This window comes from Drosophila tropicalis, unplaced genomic scaffold, assembly GCF_018151085.1.
Source record: "Drosophila tropicalis isolate 14030-0801.00 unplaced genomic scaffold, ASM1815108v1 contig_158, whole genome shotgun sequence".
Taxonomy (NCBI): Eukaryota; Metazoa; Arthropoda; class Insecta; order Diptera; family Drosophilidae; genus Drosophila; species Drosophila tropicalis.
The window spans coordinates 10,315,083-10,328,823 of record NW_027172602.1 but is presented as its reverse complement, the minus strand read 5'-3'; the positions used below and the strand labels follow the sequence as shown (position 1 = coordinate 10,328,823).

Below are 13,741 nucleotides of genomic sequence, written 5' to 3'. Positions count from 1 at the left end.
CGGAACACTTGACTCACACCAAGTTATTAGCGTGTGTGTGTGGTGTGCCATAAAAACCAAAGTCACGATAACTTTTAGGGCCAACAAAAACTGCCAAAAAACGAATAGGAAGCTTACTCACAACATCATGACGATCGAATTTCTATTCAGAGCAAAGTTTATCCAAATGAAAGTACAATGTATGTATTCTAATGGAAAGCAATTTTCAAGTGTCAACTACCTTCGGATTTTGGTTAGGAATTCGGGACTTTGTCGTGTTGTTATCAACATTCAGCACTCAGTGGGCTTTTCAGTGTTTTTGCACCTTGAACTTCAAGTGCAATTTAAAGAATTTCGAAAAACAATTTCCGATTTGTGTTTTAGCCAACATCTTCGTTTGGTATGTGTGTGGAATATTTGCGGTTAGTTTATGGACCAAAATGCTGTTCTCTGGCCTGGGTTGAGGGCAACCGGTTACCTGATCTCTTGCCCAATCTCTCTCTCTCTCTCCACCTCTTGGGAATGATAACCAAACATTGCGGAGTTGGCAAACATTTCATTAATCAGTCAAAGTTGAGCCCAGCAGATACAGACAGCGTGCCGTGTGGTTTACGCCTCGTGTTGGTTCGTTGCTTGGGGACGGCGACGAGGAGTAGAAGGAGGAGGGGACCACACAAACCAATTTCACAACATTGTCAGTTACTCTGTGTAGAACTTCAGAGCTCTCCTCCCATCCACAGTCAGTCCATCCCTTTGGCAAGACGCATGCTATCCAATTACCAGCAATTGGATTGCATGACACATTGGTCAGTTGATGAGCCGACATGCCGGCATGACTTGCCATTTCTGATACTGATTTCATTGAAACGAGAAATGAATGAAGGCGCACACACAATGAAGAGTAAGAAAAAATACTCGTACGAGTATACTCAATTAGTCAGAACTTCTAATGACCATATTTAACTCTCAAACTTAACGTTAACTTACCTCACAAAACACAATCAGCCATTCTATAATCCTTTAATACTGAGTTCTTATGACAAAAAATATAAACCCTTCAATACCCTCGCAAGGCAGACAGGAAGCCTTTGCGAGAAGAGTTTATATAGCCATGTCCGTCTGGATCATCAAAAGCTTCTCCTAGATCAGTCAATAGGAAGAACCATGTCACTGATTGACTCTTATCAATAACTTTCCTAATTTCTAAAATATTCTTATAAAAATTAATCTTTGTCATCAAGATCGGGCTACCATATCATACTATGGAAGAGTACTTGGTTATTTCAAAAGAGATTATCCTAGAAACAAAGTTTCATCAAGATCAGTTGACCATATCATGAAGCATTCATAGGAACGATAATATATGTTTATATAATTCCGATATGATCAAAATCGGATAACTACTTGTATTATATATTTGGCCCGCATTACTTTAGCCAAAGATTTCTTTTGAACATATAAAAAGACTAACAACAAAAAACTAGTAAGAGTATACAAACTTCGGAATGGAACATAATTTGTTTTTCTATTTAAATAAAATCTCTTTTAATATTTATTTGCAATCAAAAATGTTGTTTAATTATATATAAAAATTCATAAAGATATAAAGTAATGTTTATTAATTATAATTTCTTCTTATTAACAAATAAATTTTAAAGTCAAAGAAGCTAAATATTGTTTTTAAAATATTAATTACTTACCCGCTAAGAAATCAACAAAAATTGTTCCACTAAATTTAGTAATTAAAAACAATATTTGTTGGTATTTGGTTTAGTTTTGGTCAACTTATCTATTATTAATAACATTTATTAATAATTCACAACAAACAATTTGCTAAATTTAATTATTATATACAAAATGTACAGGCATTTAAATTTACTAGACAAACGAGCAAGAAAAAAAAAAAAAAAAAATTTGGGGGAATAATAAAAGTAATAACAAATTGAACAACAGAAAGTATTTTGCTACACTAGACGGTGGATGAGTATAGGGGCGGGGGGTGTGGTGGTTAGGTGGTGCTGGCGGTGGTGGTGGGTCTGGAAATGGGACTGGGGCCAGGGGTATGGGTATGCAAATAGCAGATGAAAAGAGACGGCATTGAGGAGTACGACTAGACAAGCCGCCCAGTGAATGTGATGAAGGACTTCACTTGTGGGTTGGAGCCGCTTCCTTGGTGGTGGTGGGGCCAGTGGGTGCTGGAGCTTTCCGATTACGACCACGAATGCAATCCTCCAAGTACCAACCGGCAATGGCCAGAACGCAGAGGGCATTGAGACAGTTGAGGGTCACCGAATAGCTGGAGTTGTCCCTCACCAGACCTAAATGGATGGTTGGGCGGGAGAAGGTGTAAACGGGGCAGCAGGATATGGTTGAAGGTATGAAGGGAATGAAGGTGGTGGTTAGTACGAAACGAGATCCATTCGAACGAAATAATAATAGTAATGCTGCAAGCAGTGCTACTCACCGATGACAGGTCCAAAGGCCATCGAAAAGATGCCAGACATGAGCAATTGGAGGCCAGCTGCGGCCGGCAGACGCTTCAGCGGAACATATCCCGGGATTATCAAGGACCAGAATACCGTGCGGAAGGCTTTGTTCAGTCCCAGCCACAAGAAGATGGCCATCAGGGCATAAAAGTTGGTTGTCATCGAGAGGAAGACTCGTCCCACACACATTCCAAGGATGCCCACCACAAAGAATGTCCGATTGCTCAATATGATCTTGGTGCTAATCAATGGGATCATAAATCGAATGACCAAATCGAAGAAGCCAAGTGTTCCCATGGCCAATGCAGTCTGAGACTTGTCAAAGCCAAGATCGTGTAGAATGAAGGGTGTCAGGATGGCGAAATTGATTTCAACGAAGTTGATCAGCGTGATGCCAAAGGCCAAGTTAACATAGGTGAAGTCCTTCAATAGATCCAGATCGAAGAATATAACAATTTTCATATAGAAGGGTAGTTTCTTGCGTCGCTGCCGTTCGATTTCATCTTCCAATTCCTTTTGCTCCTTCAGTGTCAGAACGGGCTCTGTGGCCAGCTTCAATGGCTCCTCCGATTCGCTATCATGAGGCTCCTCCTTGATGCTGTGGCTAATGGAAATGCTGCGTTGCTGTCGAGCTCCTGCTGAGTCTCGGCTATTCAGACGCTTCAGCTCCACATGACCGTTCTCGGTCTTGTCCCACGTGTTCAAACGATTGCGTGTGCCACTGCTATTGAGTGAGGCACGTGAGCCGAACCAGCCATCGTTGGCTCGTGGCAGCACTGGGGTCTCTGGCTCCACAACATGCGGAATAATATCATCATCGTCGTCATCATCCCCATCATCTCCATAATCACCATTAGCCGCAGCATCTTTGGATTGAAGATCGGATGAACTCTTTTGCTGCAGCATCTCAACATCCTTGGGTCGCTTGGCCACATGCCACTTAACCGGCTGATAGATCAGGGAACAGGCAATTGTATGGAGCGAAGCGCCAGCAAAGAGCAAGGTAGTGCCTACCACTCCGAACTCGTATATCAAAAAGGTGGCCAAAAACGGGCAGACAATTGGGCCCAGACCAGCCACGCCAAACTGATAGGCGGTGGCTGTGCGTCTCTTTACCTTGAAGTACGTGTTGACGGCCAGCGAAGAGGCCGAAACAGTCAAACCACGTCCAAAGCCATACATGAGCGAAAAGCTCAATATGTAAATGGCAAATGATTCGGCGAATACCATCCAGAATAGACCCAAAAATGTCAGCAAAGATCCGACAAGGGCTACTGCCCGATATGTATATCGTCGAAAGAGTGGTCCATTGAGCAAGCCTACAAAAGATGTTACATTTTCATCAGTTCTCTCTCTCTCTCTCTCTCTCTCAATCGATCAATCTGTAACTCACCTGTAAAGGCAGACACTGCAATCTGTGTATTGATGATTGTGGTCATCTGTGGATTGCTGATGCCCAAATTTTCCATTCTTTCTCTGAATAGAATGCCAAATTGTTGAGCCAAGGCGAATGTTACGAGCTGCAAGTAGAATCATCAGAATTAGACCCAATCAATTTAGACAGTGAATGTTCAAAGAGTTCCTCTGACTATCTATCTAAAGCGTGAAATCTCTTCTGGGTTTATTTTTTATTTGGAATTATCACACTTTTTTCCTTTGAATTTTTTTTTTTTTGGTGTTAAATTTTACACTTGGCTGATAATTAACTCATATCAAAGATGCGAGTTTGGATGACAAGCCAATAGTTAGACAATATCTGGCTGGGAAAGCAAGGGAATCCACTTACAATATTAATACCACTGGCAACGGCCACCAGCCAACCCCACCCACCGTCGGGTGGCACAAAGTCATCGCCCAAATCGCTTTTGTCTCGTCGTTTCTTCTTCACTTGATGGGATTCGGATTGGGTTAGGGCTGGATATGGATGGCTTTCGCCATTCTTTGGCTGGGGTTGTTGTTGTTGTTGCTGTTGTTTCTGCAGATTCAGGTGAAGGCTCTTCTCTGTTTGCTGTTCCTCGGGTTGTTGTTTTAACCGTCTGGATACTTCATTGTTGTAATTGTTATTATTGTTATTGTTACTATTACCGTTATCAGTCATTTTGGCATATGGCTGGATTAGTTGTTCACCGAATGATTAGTTATTAGTATTAGTATTATTATTATTGTACTTAGAATGGCAAGTATATATGTAGATTCTGCAATAGATTGAAAAGTTTGTAATTAGCTTGAATCAAATTTCAAATTCAGTTCATAAAGTGTTTGGAAAACAATCAAAGATAACACGAATTTTAAAATTTACTATCCCCATACTTCCCTTCCACTCTTAAAGCCAAGCTAATAATTGAATTTCGTTCTATTACTTTGCTAATTATAAACTGAATTGTTAAGAACTTAAGATAAAGTAATCCATTGAGATTAGCAGCTAATTGGACTCATGTGGGAATGTTTGTTTCATTTGTTTTTCAAAACCTGAACGATTTTTCAAATCATATATTCAAAATATTTCTTAAACAAGATTGACATTCACTTGGACTAAAAACTATTCGCATAGATTTGAATTGAATGAATGTCAAACTCAATTCATTCATTCAAACTAGTTTTTTATTCACTTTGATGCAGACCTCTAATGTATGCATATATTTATATATGTTTATATATAATCGCATCTATTTAAAAATCGATTTGTTTGTTTTTCTCTTAATCCATTTTTGGCTTATGTTTATTTTGGCGTGCCTTAAATTGTCACCAACAACTAAATTTCCTAGTCACCAAGTATTTAAAATCATTTCAGTGCTTTTTGTTTTTATACAAACAAAATGATGATAACTAATCATCTTATTCCATATCGAACGGAACTTTGAGTGCTGGACAAAAGCAAATAGAAAATTTACAGCAAATGGTCTTGGCATCATACTCTTTGCGGAAAGGGGTATATGACATTTGGTATGAAATCCATCCTTCATATAATTATGTTATTGATAAGCACCACGACATGAGTTCATTTTAGTTGAATAACTTTGTTGTTTCCGCTGCGATTCTCATAAAATTTTCAAATTTTTTAGTTTATTACACTAATAAATAATTGTACTAAATTTCATCAATATCAAGCAATTATATCATAAAGTTTCATCAAGTTTCACCAATAGATTTTGGTCAGAAAAACCTTGTTTTGCTTCTCATATAGAAATTTGACTTTGGGATTTGTAGTAAAAAGTGTAACATGCAATTTGGCAAGGGTATACAACATTCGGTACCGCTTAGTCCTCTGACTTTTGCATAGATTATGGATGTGAGCGACTTACAGAGAACTTTTCTCTCCATACAAAACTTCTTCCACAGATAAAAACATGAATAAAAATTTCAGAATCAACTATTTTAACAAAACATTCAAACATAATTGACTATTTAGCTGATATGCCCATAGAGAAAAGGTTTCTCTCCCCTCAGAGAGCTGTGGAAAGACCAATTGTGGGGCTTAAAATCAACAAAATTCAATAAACAATCGATTCGCAAAAGGCAAACTAATCCGTGTTAACAAATCCTTGAGAGTTGGAAATAATATTCGTAGAATCAATTTAGTTTCTGGAAATGCTTCAACTCTGATGTCAACAATTACTTGTTTACACTTTTGCTTTAAAGTAAATTTCACTTATTGGATTTTCATTCGTGGAAAAACTCACAAAATATGTGTTTTCTTTTAGACATTTGGAGTTTAAGTTAATTGAACCTTTCTTGGCAGTCACCGAACAGCATTGAGAACACTTTTAAACGACGGGGAAAGATATTTTTGGCCGGGAGTCGCGCGAACGCTTCGATCTCAACTGATCGGAAATACGTGTAAATGAATCGCTCCACACACTTTCTTATACTACATACGTTTTTGGCTTCGAATTTGTTGGGTTTTTGTATTTTTTGTTTCAAAGATATTTTTGGTAGCCTGTAAACGTGACTGCAAAAAATGGAAAGAAAAATAAAGTAACACCCTTATATAAAAATATACACCACGCACACGTCAATGCGATCATTGAGTCGCCGACTGTCTGAATGTTCGTCAGTTGATTGCATTGTTATCACCATTGTCCGAAGTGTGTATAAAGAGAGAGAGAGCGAGAGAGACGAAGAGAGGGAGAGAGAGAAAGAGAGAGACTATCGTATAGTATTTAGGTGCTAAATATGTGCGGCATTTTGTATCGAGTCTTTGGGCTGGGCAACACGAAAAAAAAAAAGGAAGCTTCCCAATAAAAGGAACTTGTATAACAACCACAAAATGGGCCGATAATGACTAACAGACGAACGATATCAATGGCTAAGATATCAGAGTGAGGGCTCTGGCCAGTTCAGGGCATAGGATTGTTCAGGGTTATGGCAAATTAATGTGCACAAAACTAATCATCAGCATGTCGTGCCATGTGATAAGACCAAGACCGGGCCATAGCCCGGCGATCACCTTCTTTTTTTGTTTCTCTTCATTCCTCACTGATATCGAGCAATTATATTGTCGCCCTGGGAATACTGATATCTTACGAAAACCAAAAGTCAAGTTTCAAACACACAGCAGGCGGCATCGAATCGTTAGGGGTAAATCGGTTCGTTATAGAATTTACCATGTGGACATGCGTCTTATCATTGACTTTAGCCAACAGTATGTTATTATTTTATGGCACACACAACACACACACACACACAACTAAACTGAAAGTGACACTGGAATCGCTTGCAAATTGGAACTGGGATGATAAGGTTCGACAACTCGACAGCTCGACAGTTTGGCCAACGCGTCAATTTCCTACCCCGTCATCAATATCAACATCATCATCATGGGCAGAGGCGGTATAATTCGCTTTATTTGAGATATATACTTGGGTATAACAATTTTATGATACATTGTACTCTATATAAACTGATCGCTTTGTACTAAAGGTTGTTCTGCACAATTAACTAGCTACTCGAATATCAATTTTAACAAGTTGTTGTTTAATTGTTTAGCCAGACGTTTGTTTCCTCAACTCTGTCCACAGTGTCTGGCGAAAAACCTATTGACAGGGGGGGTGGGCCATCAATCACCCAAAAAATAAAACTCATGTGGCTCACCGAAAATGAAGTCAAACACGTGAATGATCCTACACCTGTTTCCTAGAGAGGGGGGAGGGAAGCAACATTTTCTCATTCACTTAAAGTTTTATTGCAGGCATGATAAAAAATAAAAACTTAATTGCATGATCAACAGCCACCGCCAAGTACATATATTATTAAGTTTAAGGCATTTAAGCTGCAAAACAAACATTTGTATAATTACAGAAAGAGAGGGAATGAGAGAGTGAGAAAGGGAGAGGGTTTGCCAGTTGCCCGCATTGTTAAGTGTTTTATAATATTTACATTCACTTGGATATATAATTCTCTTGCTCACTGTATAGACAATAGAACGCATGGGATCTTAAAGCGCGTGCTACCCCTTTTTAGGCTATACATATGTAACATCCATACATACATATATATGTATGTATATATAGAGGATATGTAATCTAACTGAAACGACTTTGATTGATGGCTTAAAGACAAGTCAAATGGCGTAACGTTTGCACCTGACATTTCCTTATGAAATTCATCAAACTTCCCATCCACATAGACCTGGAGCTAGTTTAGTTACATACATATCTAAAATATAAGACTATAACTAGTTCATTTTTGTGTTAATTAGACGAAAAACTTATATGCAAATATTGAGACACTGGCACACACTCATAGATACATATGTATGTACATATATATAGAACCAACATAGATATAGTAAATATGTAAATATGTATATTTAGTGTTGGAGGCGTACATAGGTTTGTTGTTTTTGTTTCTGCTTTTTCTTTGTATTTGTTGTTGTAAATTTTATGTTGCTAATGCGACCGCATCGTATCGGCGTCTGGGCAAAGTTTAAACAAAAAGAAAAAAAAAAAACAAGTAAAAATAAAATAAATAAACCAAAACAAAACGAAAATTGAAATATATATTCATATGTATTTATACATGACAGATATATGCATAAATGTATATATGTACATATATGTATGTATATATTTGTATATGAAGGAAATAATAACAACAAATGACGGCGACGACAACGGCGGCGACAACAACGACGACGGCGGAGGAGGACGGCGACTTCGACTTCTCCGTAACGTTCACTGGCGCGAACTGAACTGAACAATTTTGTGAATTATAGTATTAAACACCAAACACAAGGCACACACACACACACACACACATACATACATACATACAAATACATTTACATTCTATGGACTGCCGCAGCGTCGCGGCGCTCTTCATGTCTATATGCATATGTATATGTGTGATATTTATTTGAAATACATACATACATACAAACAAACAAACATATACATATGAATGTATGTATGTATGTGCATTGTCCATACTTTCCCCCTCTCTAACTCTCCAACCAAATACACATACATACATACAACACATGTGGCCAAATTAATAGGTGTTAGCCTCAAGACTTCTTCATTATGTGTTAAGTTCTGTAGAATCTGTAAAAAAGATTCTCAGAGATACTACAATCGAGTGTAGATTTCCATATCCTTACCAATAAAGGATCCCCAAGGATGAAAATGAGGCAACTCTTCTCTTCAAAACGGACATTTTTGAGCTATGCCCCTTGAAGTATGCAACAGGCTGGTAAAGTTTATATTGTTTTTAACAAATTTAAAACTTTTGGTGTGCCTTATGATTAGTTTTCATACACAGGATCAAAAAACCAATTTTCGTACTGCCATAACATACTTTAGGGGACTCGAAACTGATTCAATTTCGCCATACAACACATAATTTTCTCTTCCAAAATGAGCTAAGGTTTTCATAACGCAAATCATATAAAACAATTGACTTAAAGAACCTATTTCTTATAATTAAAATATTCTAAAACTGAAACTCATTTACCTCAAAAATCTATTTTGCTTGGCAAAGTCTTATCAATTTGGACCCAAGTGTATGTTAACGTAATATAAGTGTATACGGTATTTGTTGATAAGAATTGGTTACCTTCATATTTGAGTTTTGTTGTATATCGCTGATCTGATTATCAGTATACATATATGTATAACACACACACATACATACTGCAAATGGAAAGCTAAAATACAAATACTCATAAATACATTAGAATACGGAAAGTTGATTAGAATTTGATTTGGTCATCTGGCTGATGATGGCGGCACAGTGGCATTAACTGCATTCATTTCCCACTTCCATTTCCATTTCCTTGTACGCATATTAATTGGTGGGGAGGGGGACCCCCGAAACAACAAACAGATGCAAACGCTTGAAATAAATTAAGTAATCGAAAGTAGTTATTGTTAGATGAAGGTTACAATTATTGCACTTTGAAGTTGCTTCAAAATGTGAGTTTGAATTGAAGAATTGGTTGACAAATTTCGTCAGATACAAATGAAATTCCTGAGAAATCTTGTGAAATCATCTGTGGGATCTCTAAGATTTGCTGATGAAATGTTCATACAATACAATCCAAATACATATATACATATGTATGAATGATAAGTCAATAGAATTTTGAGCAGGGTATGGCCAGACTCGACTAGAATCTACTATAAACATTGGAAGATTTGTTTTGGCGACGTTTCCGCGACCCAAATGTCGCCTGTTTCGCCCGTTATCGCCCAAAAAGTTGGCTTAATCCTTAGACATTGACAAGCTGTCCGAAAAGGGTCAGACCAAGTTAAACTATCGTCATGCCGGAAAATATTTCTATGACGCATTACAACTTTTTGGTACGCAAACGTTCAAGAAACAAGAAGATACCATAAGAGAGCGTGCGGGGAGCGGGAGGTGGGGGATATAAGAAAGAGAGTTGGCATATAGTGGAAATTTTTCGCGTTCATTGTCCATTTGAAGTTTATATAATAATTTTTGCGATAATGATAATGACGAATATCATAATAACAGAGATTAAGTAATTTTGTGTTTAGTCATTTGAAGTTGAAATTTTTGAATCCAATTAAATTCTAATTCATTTTAATTCTCATGTCATTTCAATTTGTAATTGTAGTAGTTTTCAAAACATTCAAAAATATTTATTTATACATATGTATTTGTATGTTTTCTTATTCAGCAAAGACCTTTTGAACGCCTTAAACCAAGATTATGTCGTAAGTTGTATGTATGTACTTATAATTGTTGTTTGCGAAGAATAATTTGTTGATAAGCAATCAATTTAATGTGCTAATTGGATTTTGGGCAACGGTGCAAAGAGCAAAAGAAAGTGGGTGTGTCCAGCCAACGAGCAATCGAGGAGAACAAATACGATATGACGATAATATTGTAATAAACTTTATTATCAACAAATAGTCCGAAGTATACGAAAATGTATTGTACTTTGTTTTAAGTGATCAAAAAATGATTTTCATAGTTGAAATTAGTATTATAATCTACTTAGCTAGTGGCTAATTCGTTTAGATCGATTTATTTATCATATTAGTAAGATTTGAAAATGTTATTTTTATGTCTTTTGGGTTTTAATTATAAAGTTTATAAATTCTTTGGCTTTTGGTCTCATACAAGATCTTTCTTAAGTCTCTTGCCTCTTTCTGCTGATGCTTAGGAGAAAAATACCTTGTAATACCCTGTATCATTTATAGTTATATATACATATATATATCTATATATTGCTAGTCCGCTAGGATGAATCATTTAAGATTTGCCTTAGCCATTGCCTTTAGCTTGGCGTAATTGAGATATGATTTTTAAAAAATGTTGCCTACTTTTAGGCTTGAGTGATTTTTCTTTAAATACCTGCAACAATTCTTAGTTCTTGCTTGTAGTTGCAGTTTAGTGTTAAATTAAGATTGTTTTAAATAAAAAATTAAATTAATTAATTAGCTGCATCGATCTTTAGGATAAGAGAACTTTGACAACAAGTGTAAGGTCCCATAAAAGGACGTTTAATAGGGAAAAGCTGTATCAATAGTAGAAGATTTTTGGCTTCTTCACTTCTAAAGTCTAAGCCGCCCATACCTAAGCCCTTCTACTTAAAGTATTGACAATTTTCTTCTAAATTTCAAAATTATATTACCAATTTCAATGAAGTTTAAAGCAATTCACAGAACCCTCCCATAAGATTAAACAGTCTCCCAGAAGACTACATAAGAGATAGCCATCAAGATGAAGTATTTCCACTAGCAAAGCAAAGCGATGCATAGCTCTCAGCAAATGCAAAATATATGCAGTCCATGGAAAAGTAAACCCAAAAAAAATCTACATGCCCCGGGTGAGGCTCGAACTCACGACCTTAAGATTATGAGACTTACGCGCTGCCAACTGCGCCACCGAGGCCTTGTGCCAAAAGCCATCAAGCAAACAAATTCAACTCACAAATTTATATCGAACACGGAGAACTATTCTAGACTTTCCTACCAAAGTCAGTCTAAAAAAAAATAGAAAAAAAAAAAAAAAAAGGAAAAAAATGTGGATAGAAAAATACATATATTTCAAATATCACAAATGGCTTAATAAAGAAATGCCGCCAAGCGTTTGTTTTTTTTTTTTTTATTTATTTTTTGTACATTAAATTGCAAATTGGCAGTTTAATTAACAATGACTGACACATGACCACTTGCTAAAAAATAGCAAATTCTATACATTATTTTATTCAATATTTTATTTTAAAGCCTTCTTTTTTTTTATTTCTAATAGAATTTCTCTTTTCTCTGGCCCTTTCTAAGCGTCGAATCTAAACAAATCGAATTCAATTGAATTTATATATATTTTCTTATCAAATTTCGAAGAAAAAAAAACTGATCTAATGCACTAGAAAAGATTTGTGGAACAAAATGCACGTGCATTTCACGAGCTGAATGGATTATCAATATAAAAAATCAAACAAAAATAGAATATCATTATATATAGGGTCGTAAGATTAGCAATATTCTAATCAGAATCAGACACCTGATAGTTAGCATTTTGCATCGATCGGTATTACCTTTTACATATATGTATGTACATATGTATAAACCCCGTTCATTGGTTTAGTTTAGATTTTTATAATGTCAAATGTTATAATATTGACCAAAAGTCAATAAAGTTTTAATACAAACAAACAAATTAAGTTGAGTTCAATGTACTTGAAATAATAAATTGAACTTTCGTTATTAAGGAATATTTACGACACAAAAAAATGAAAACCAGATATCGTGATATCGACATAAAACCCGATATTACTTTTTGTTTAGAAGACCTCTGACGATTGCTGCATCTTAAGTTTAGCTCTAAAAATAAACAAATACGTAATTTGATTATGTTTTGTAGCGAATTTAACACCTTAAGGTTATAAAAAGGATTAAGAGGGGATATTCAGGTTTCAAATCAATGCAATTGCTTCGCTCCTTCGCTCTCTTATCTTTTTCCCTTGACTACCTTTTGATTCATCAATCCTTCGTCATTTCGATGCATAAAATGACATCATCTTATCAACATGACAGACACGTTGCTTGATATTTGTTATTTTAATTTCCTTTTTTTCAATCATAGTTCATTCATCCATTGACAGACTCAAACAAAATACAACGATAATAACTATCTACGATAATATTTATGATTAACAAAAAACGAAAATTGACAGACAGACATGTTTGTACATATATATGTATGTATGTATGTGCATTCAGTTTGTCAGTTAATCAACTTTGAAATTGTATATAGCCAAATAGGATATATCATGTTTCATATATGTATGTACATATTTGGTATAAACTCTCTCTGTATCTCCCCAAAAAGGAAGACAATAGTTCCAGAATAGTTAGTTCCTTTAGTTAACTAGTTCCCGAACTAAACAAAAGCTCTGTGTGTACATACATATATAATTTGTAGTCAATTCTAATACTAAAAATAAATGCGTTAACCGTTATATTGCTAATTTGTATGTACAAGTAAATATATTCCACATGATGATCGTTATGACAAAATTTCTGTTACGTAGCCAAAGACTGATGAGGGCATAAAGTGCCCCATAATTCATTTCAAACGTTAGAGACAGTGACAAAACACTCGTTGTACGTAACCACCAACCACCAAGCACCAAGCACCACCCTGATGACAGTGACGCCACTCTTAACGCCTCCTTCAAATTGTCAATTCCTCAAAAAGGCAGAAAAACAAAAGCAAATACATATCTACATATACACACACATACGAGTATATAACACATACATACATATGTATGTATGTCAAATGGTTGGAAGGTGGTGAGGTAG

General features: G+C 36.0%; 1 protein-coding gene and 1 non-coding gene across 4 annotated transcripts; both read right to left on the bottom strand.

Annotated features, from left to right (window-relative positions):
- Positions 1-1,743: 1,743 nt before the first annotated feature.
- LOC137586468 (monocarboxylate transporter 7) lies at positions 1,744-8,647 on the bottom strand. Of its 3 annotated transcripts, none has more exons than XM_068302514.1 (6): positions 8,561-8,647; positions 8,293-8,379; positions 4,252-4,660; positions 3,859-3,985; positions 2,444-3,784; positions 1,744-2,297 (listed from the first exon to the last, which is right to left on the bottom strand). In XM_068302514.1, the coding sequence occupies exons 3-6, from the start codon at positions 4,561-4,563 to the stop codon at positions 2,125-2,127; spliced, it is 1,953 nt and encodes a 650-aa protein (XP_068158615.1). In that variant the 5' UTR covers positions 4,564-4,660; positions 8,293-8,379; positions 8,561-8,647; the 3' UTR covers positions 1,744-2,124. The 3 variants fall into 3 exon arrangements, with proteins under 3 accessions (XP_068158615.1, XP_068158616.1, XP_068158617.1); XM_068302515.1 differs by having other exon boundaries at positions 8,558-8,640; XM_068302516.1 differs by lacking the exons at positions 8,293-8,379; positions 8,561-8,647 and adding an exon at positions 6,146-6,286.
- Positions 8,648-11,752: 3,105 nt separating this feature from the next.
- Positions 11,753-11,825, bottom strand: TRNAM-CAU (transfer RNA methionine (anticodon CAU)). Its single transcript has one exon. It is a non-coding gene; the product is annotated as a tRNA-Met (tRNA).
- Positions 11,826-13,741: the final 1,916 nt, after the last annotated feature.

Bases quoted from the DNA above. Each gene is read 5' to 3' on its own strand.
- LOC137586468 (XM_068302514.1), bottom strand. From the start codon at position 4,563: ATGACTGATAACGGTAATAGTAACAATAACAATAATAACAATTACAAC. The intron at 3,986-4,251 runs GTAAGTGGATTC...TTCTACTTGCAG, and splicing joins TTGCCAGTGGTATTAATATT to CTCGTAACATTCGCCTTGGC. The intron at 2,298-2,443 runs GTGAGTAGCACT...CCATCCATTTAG, and splicing joins GGCCTTTGGACCTGTCATCG to GTCTGGTGAGGGACAACTCC.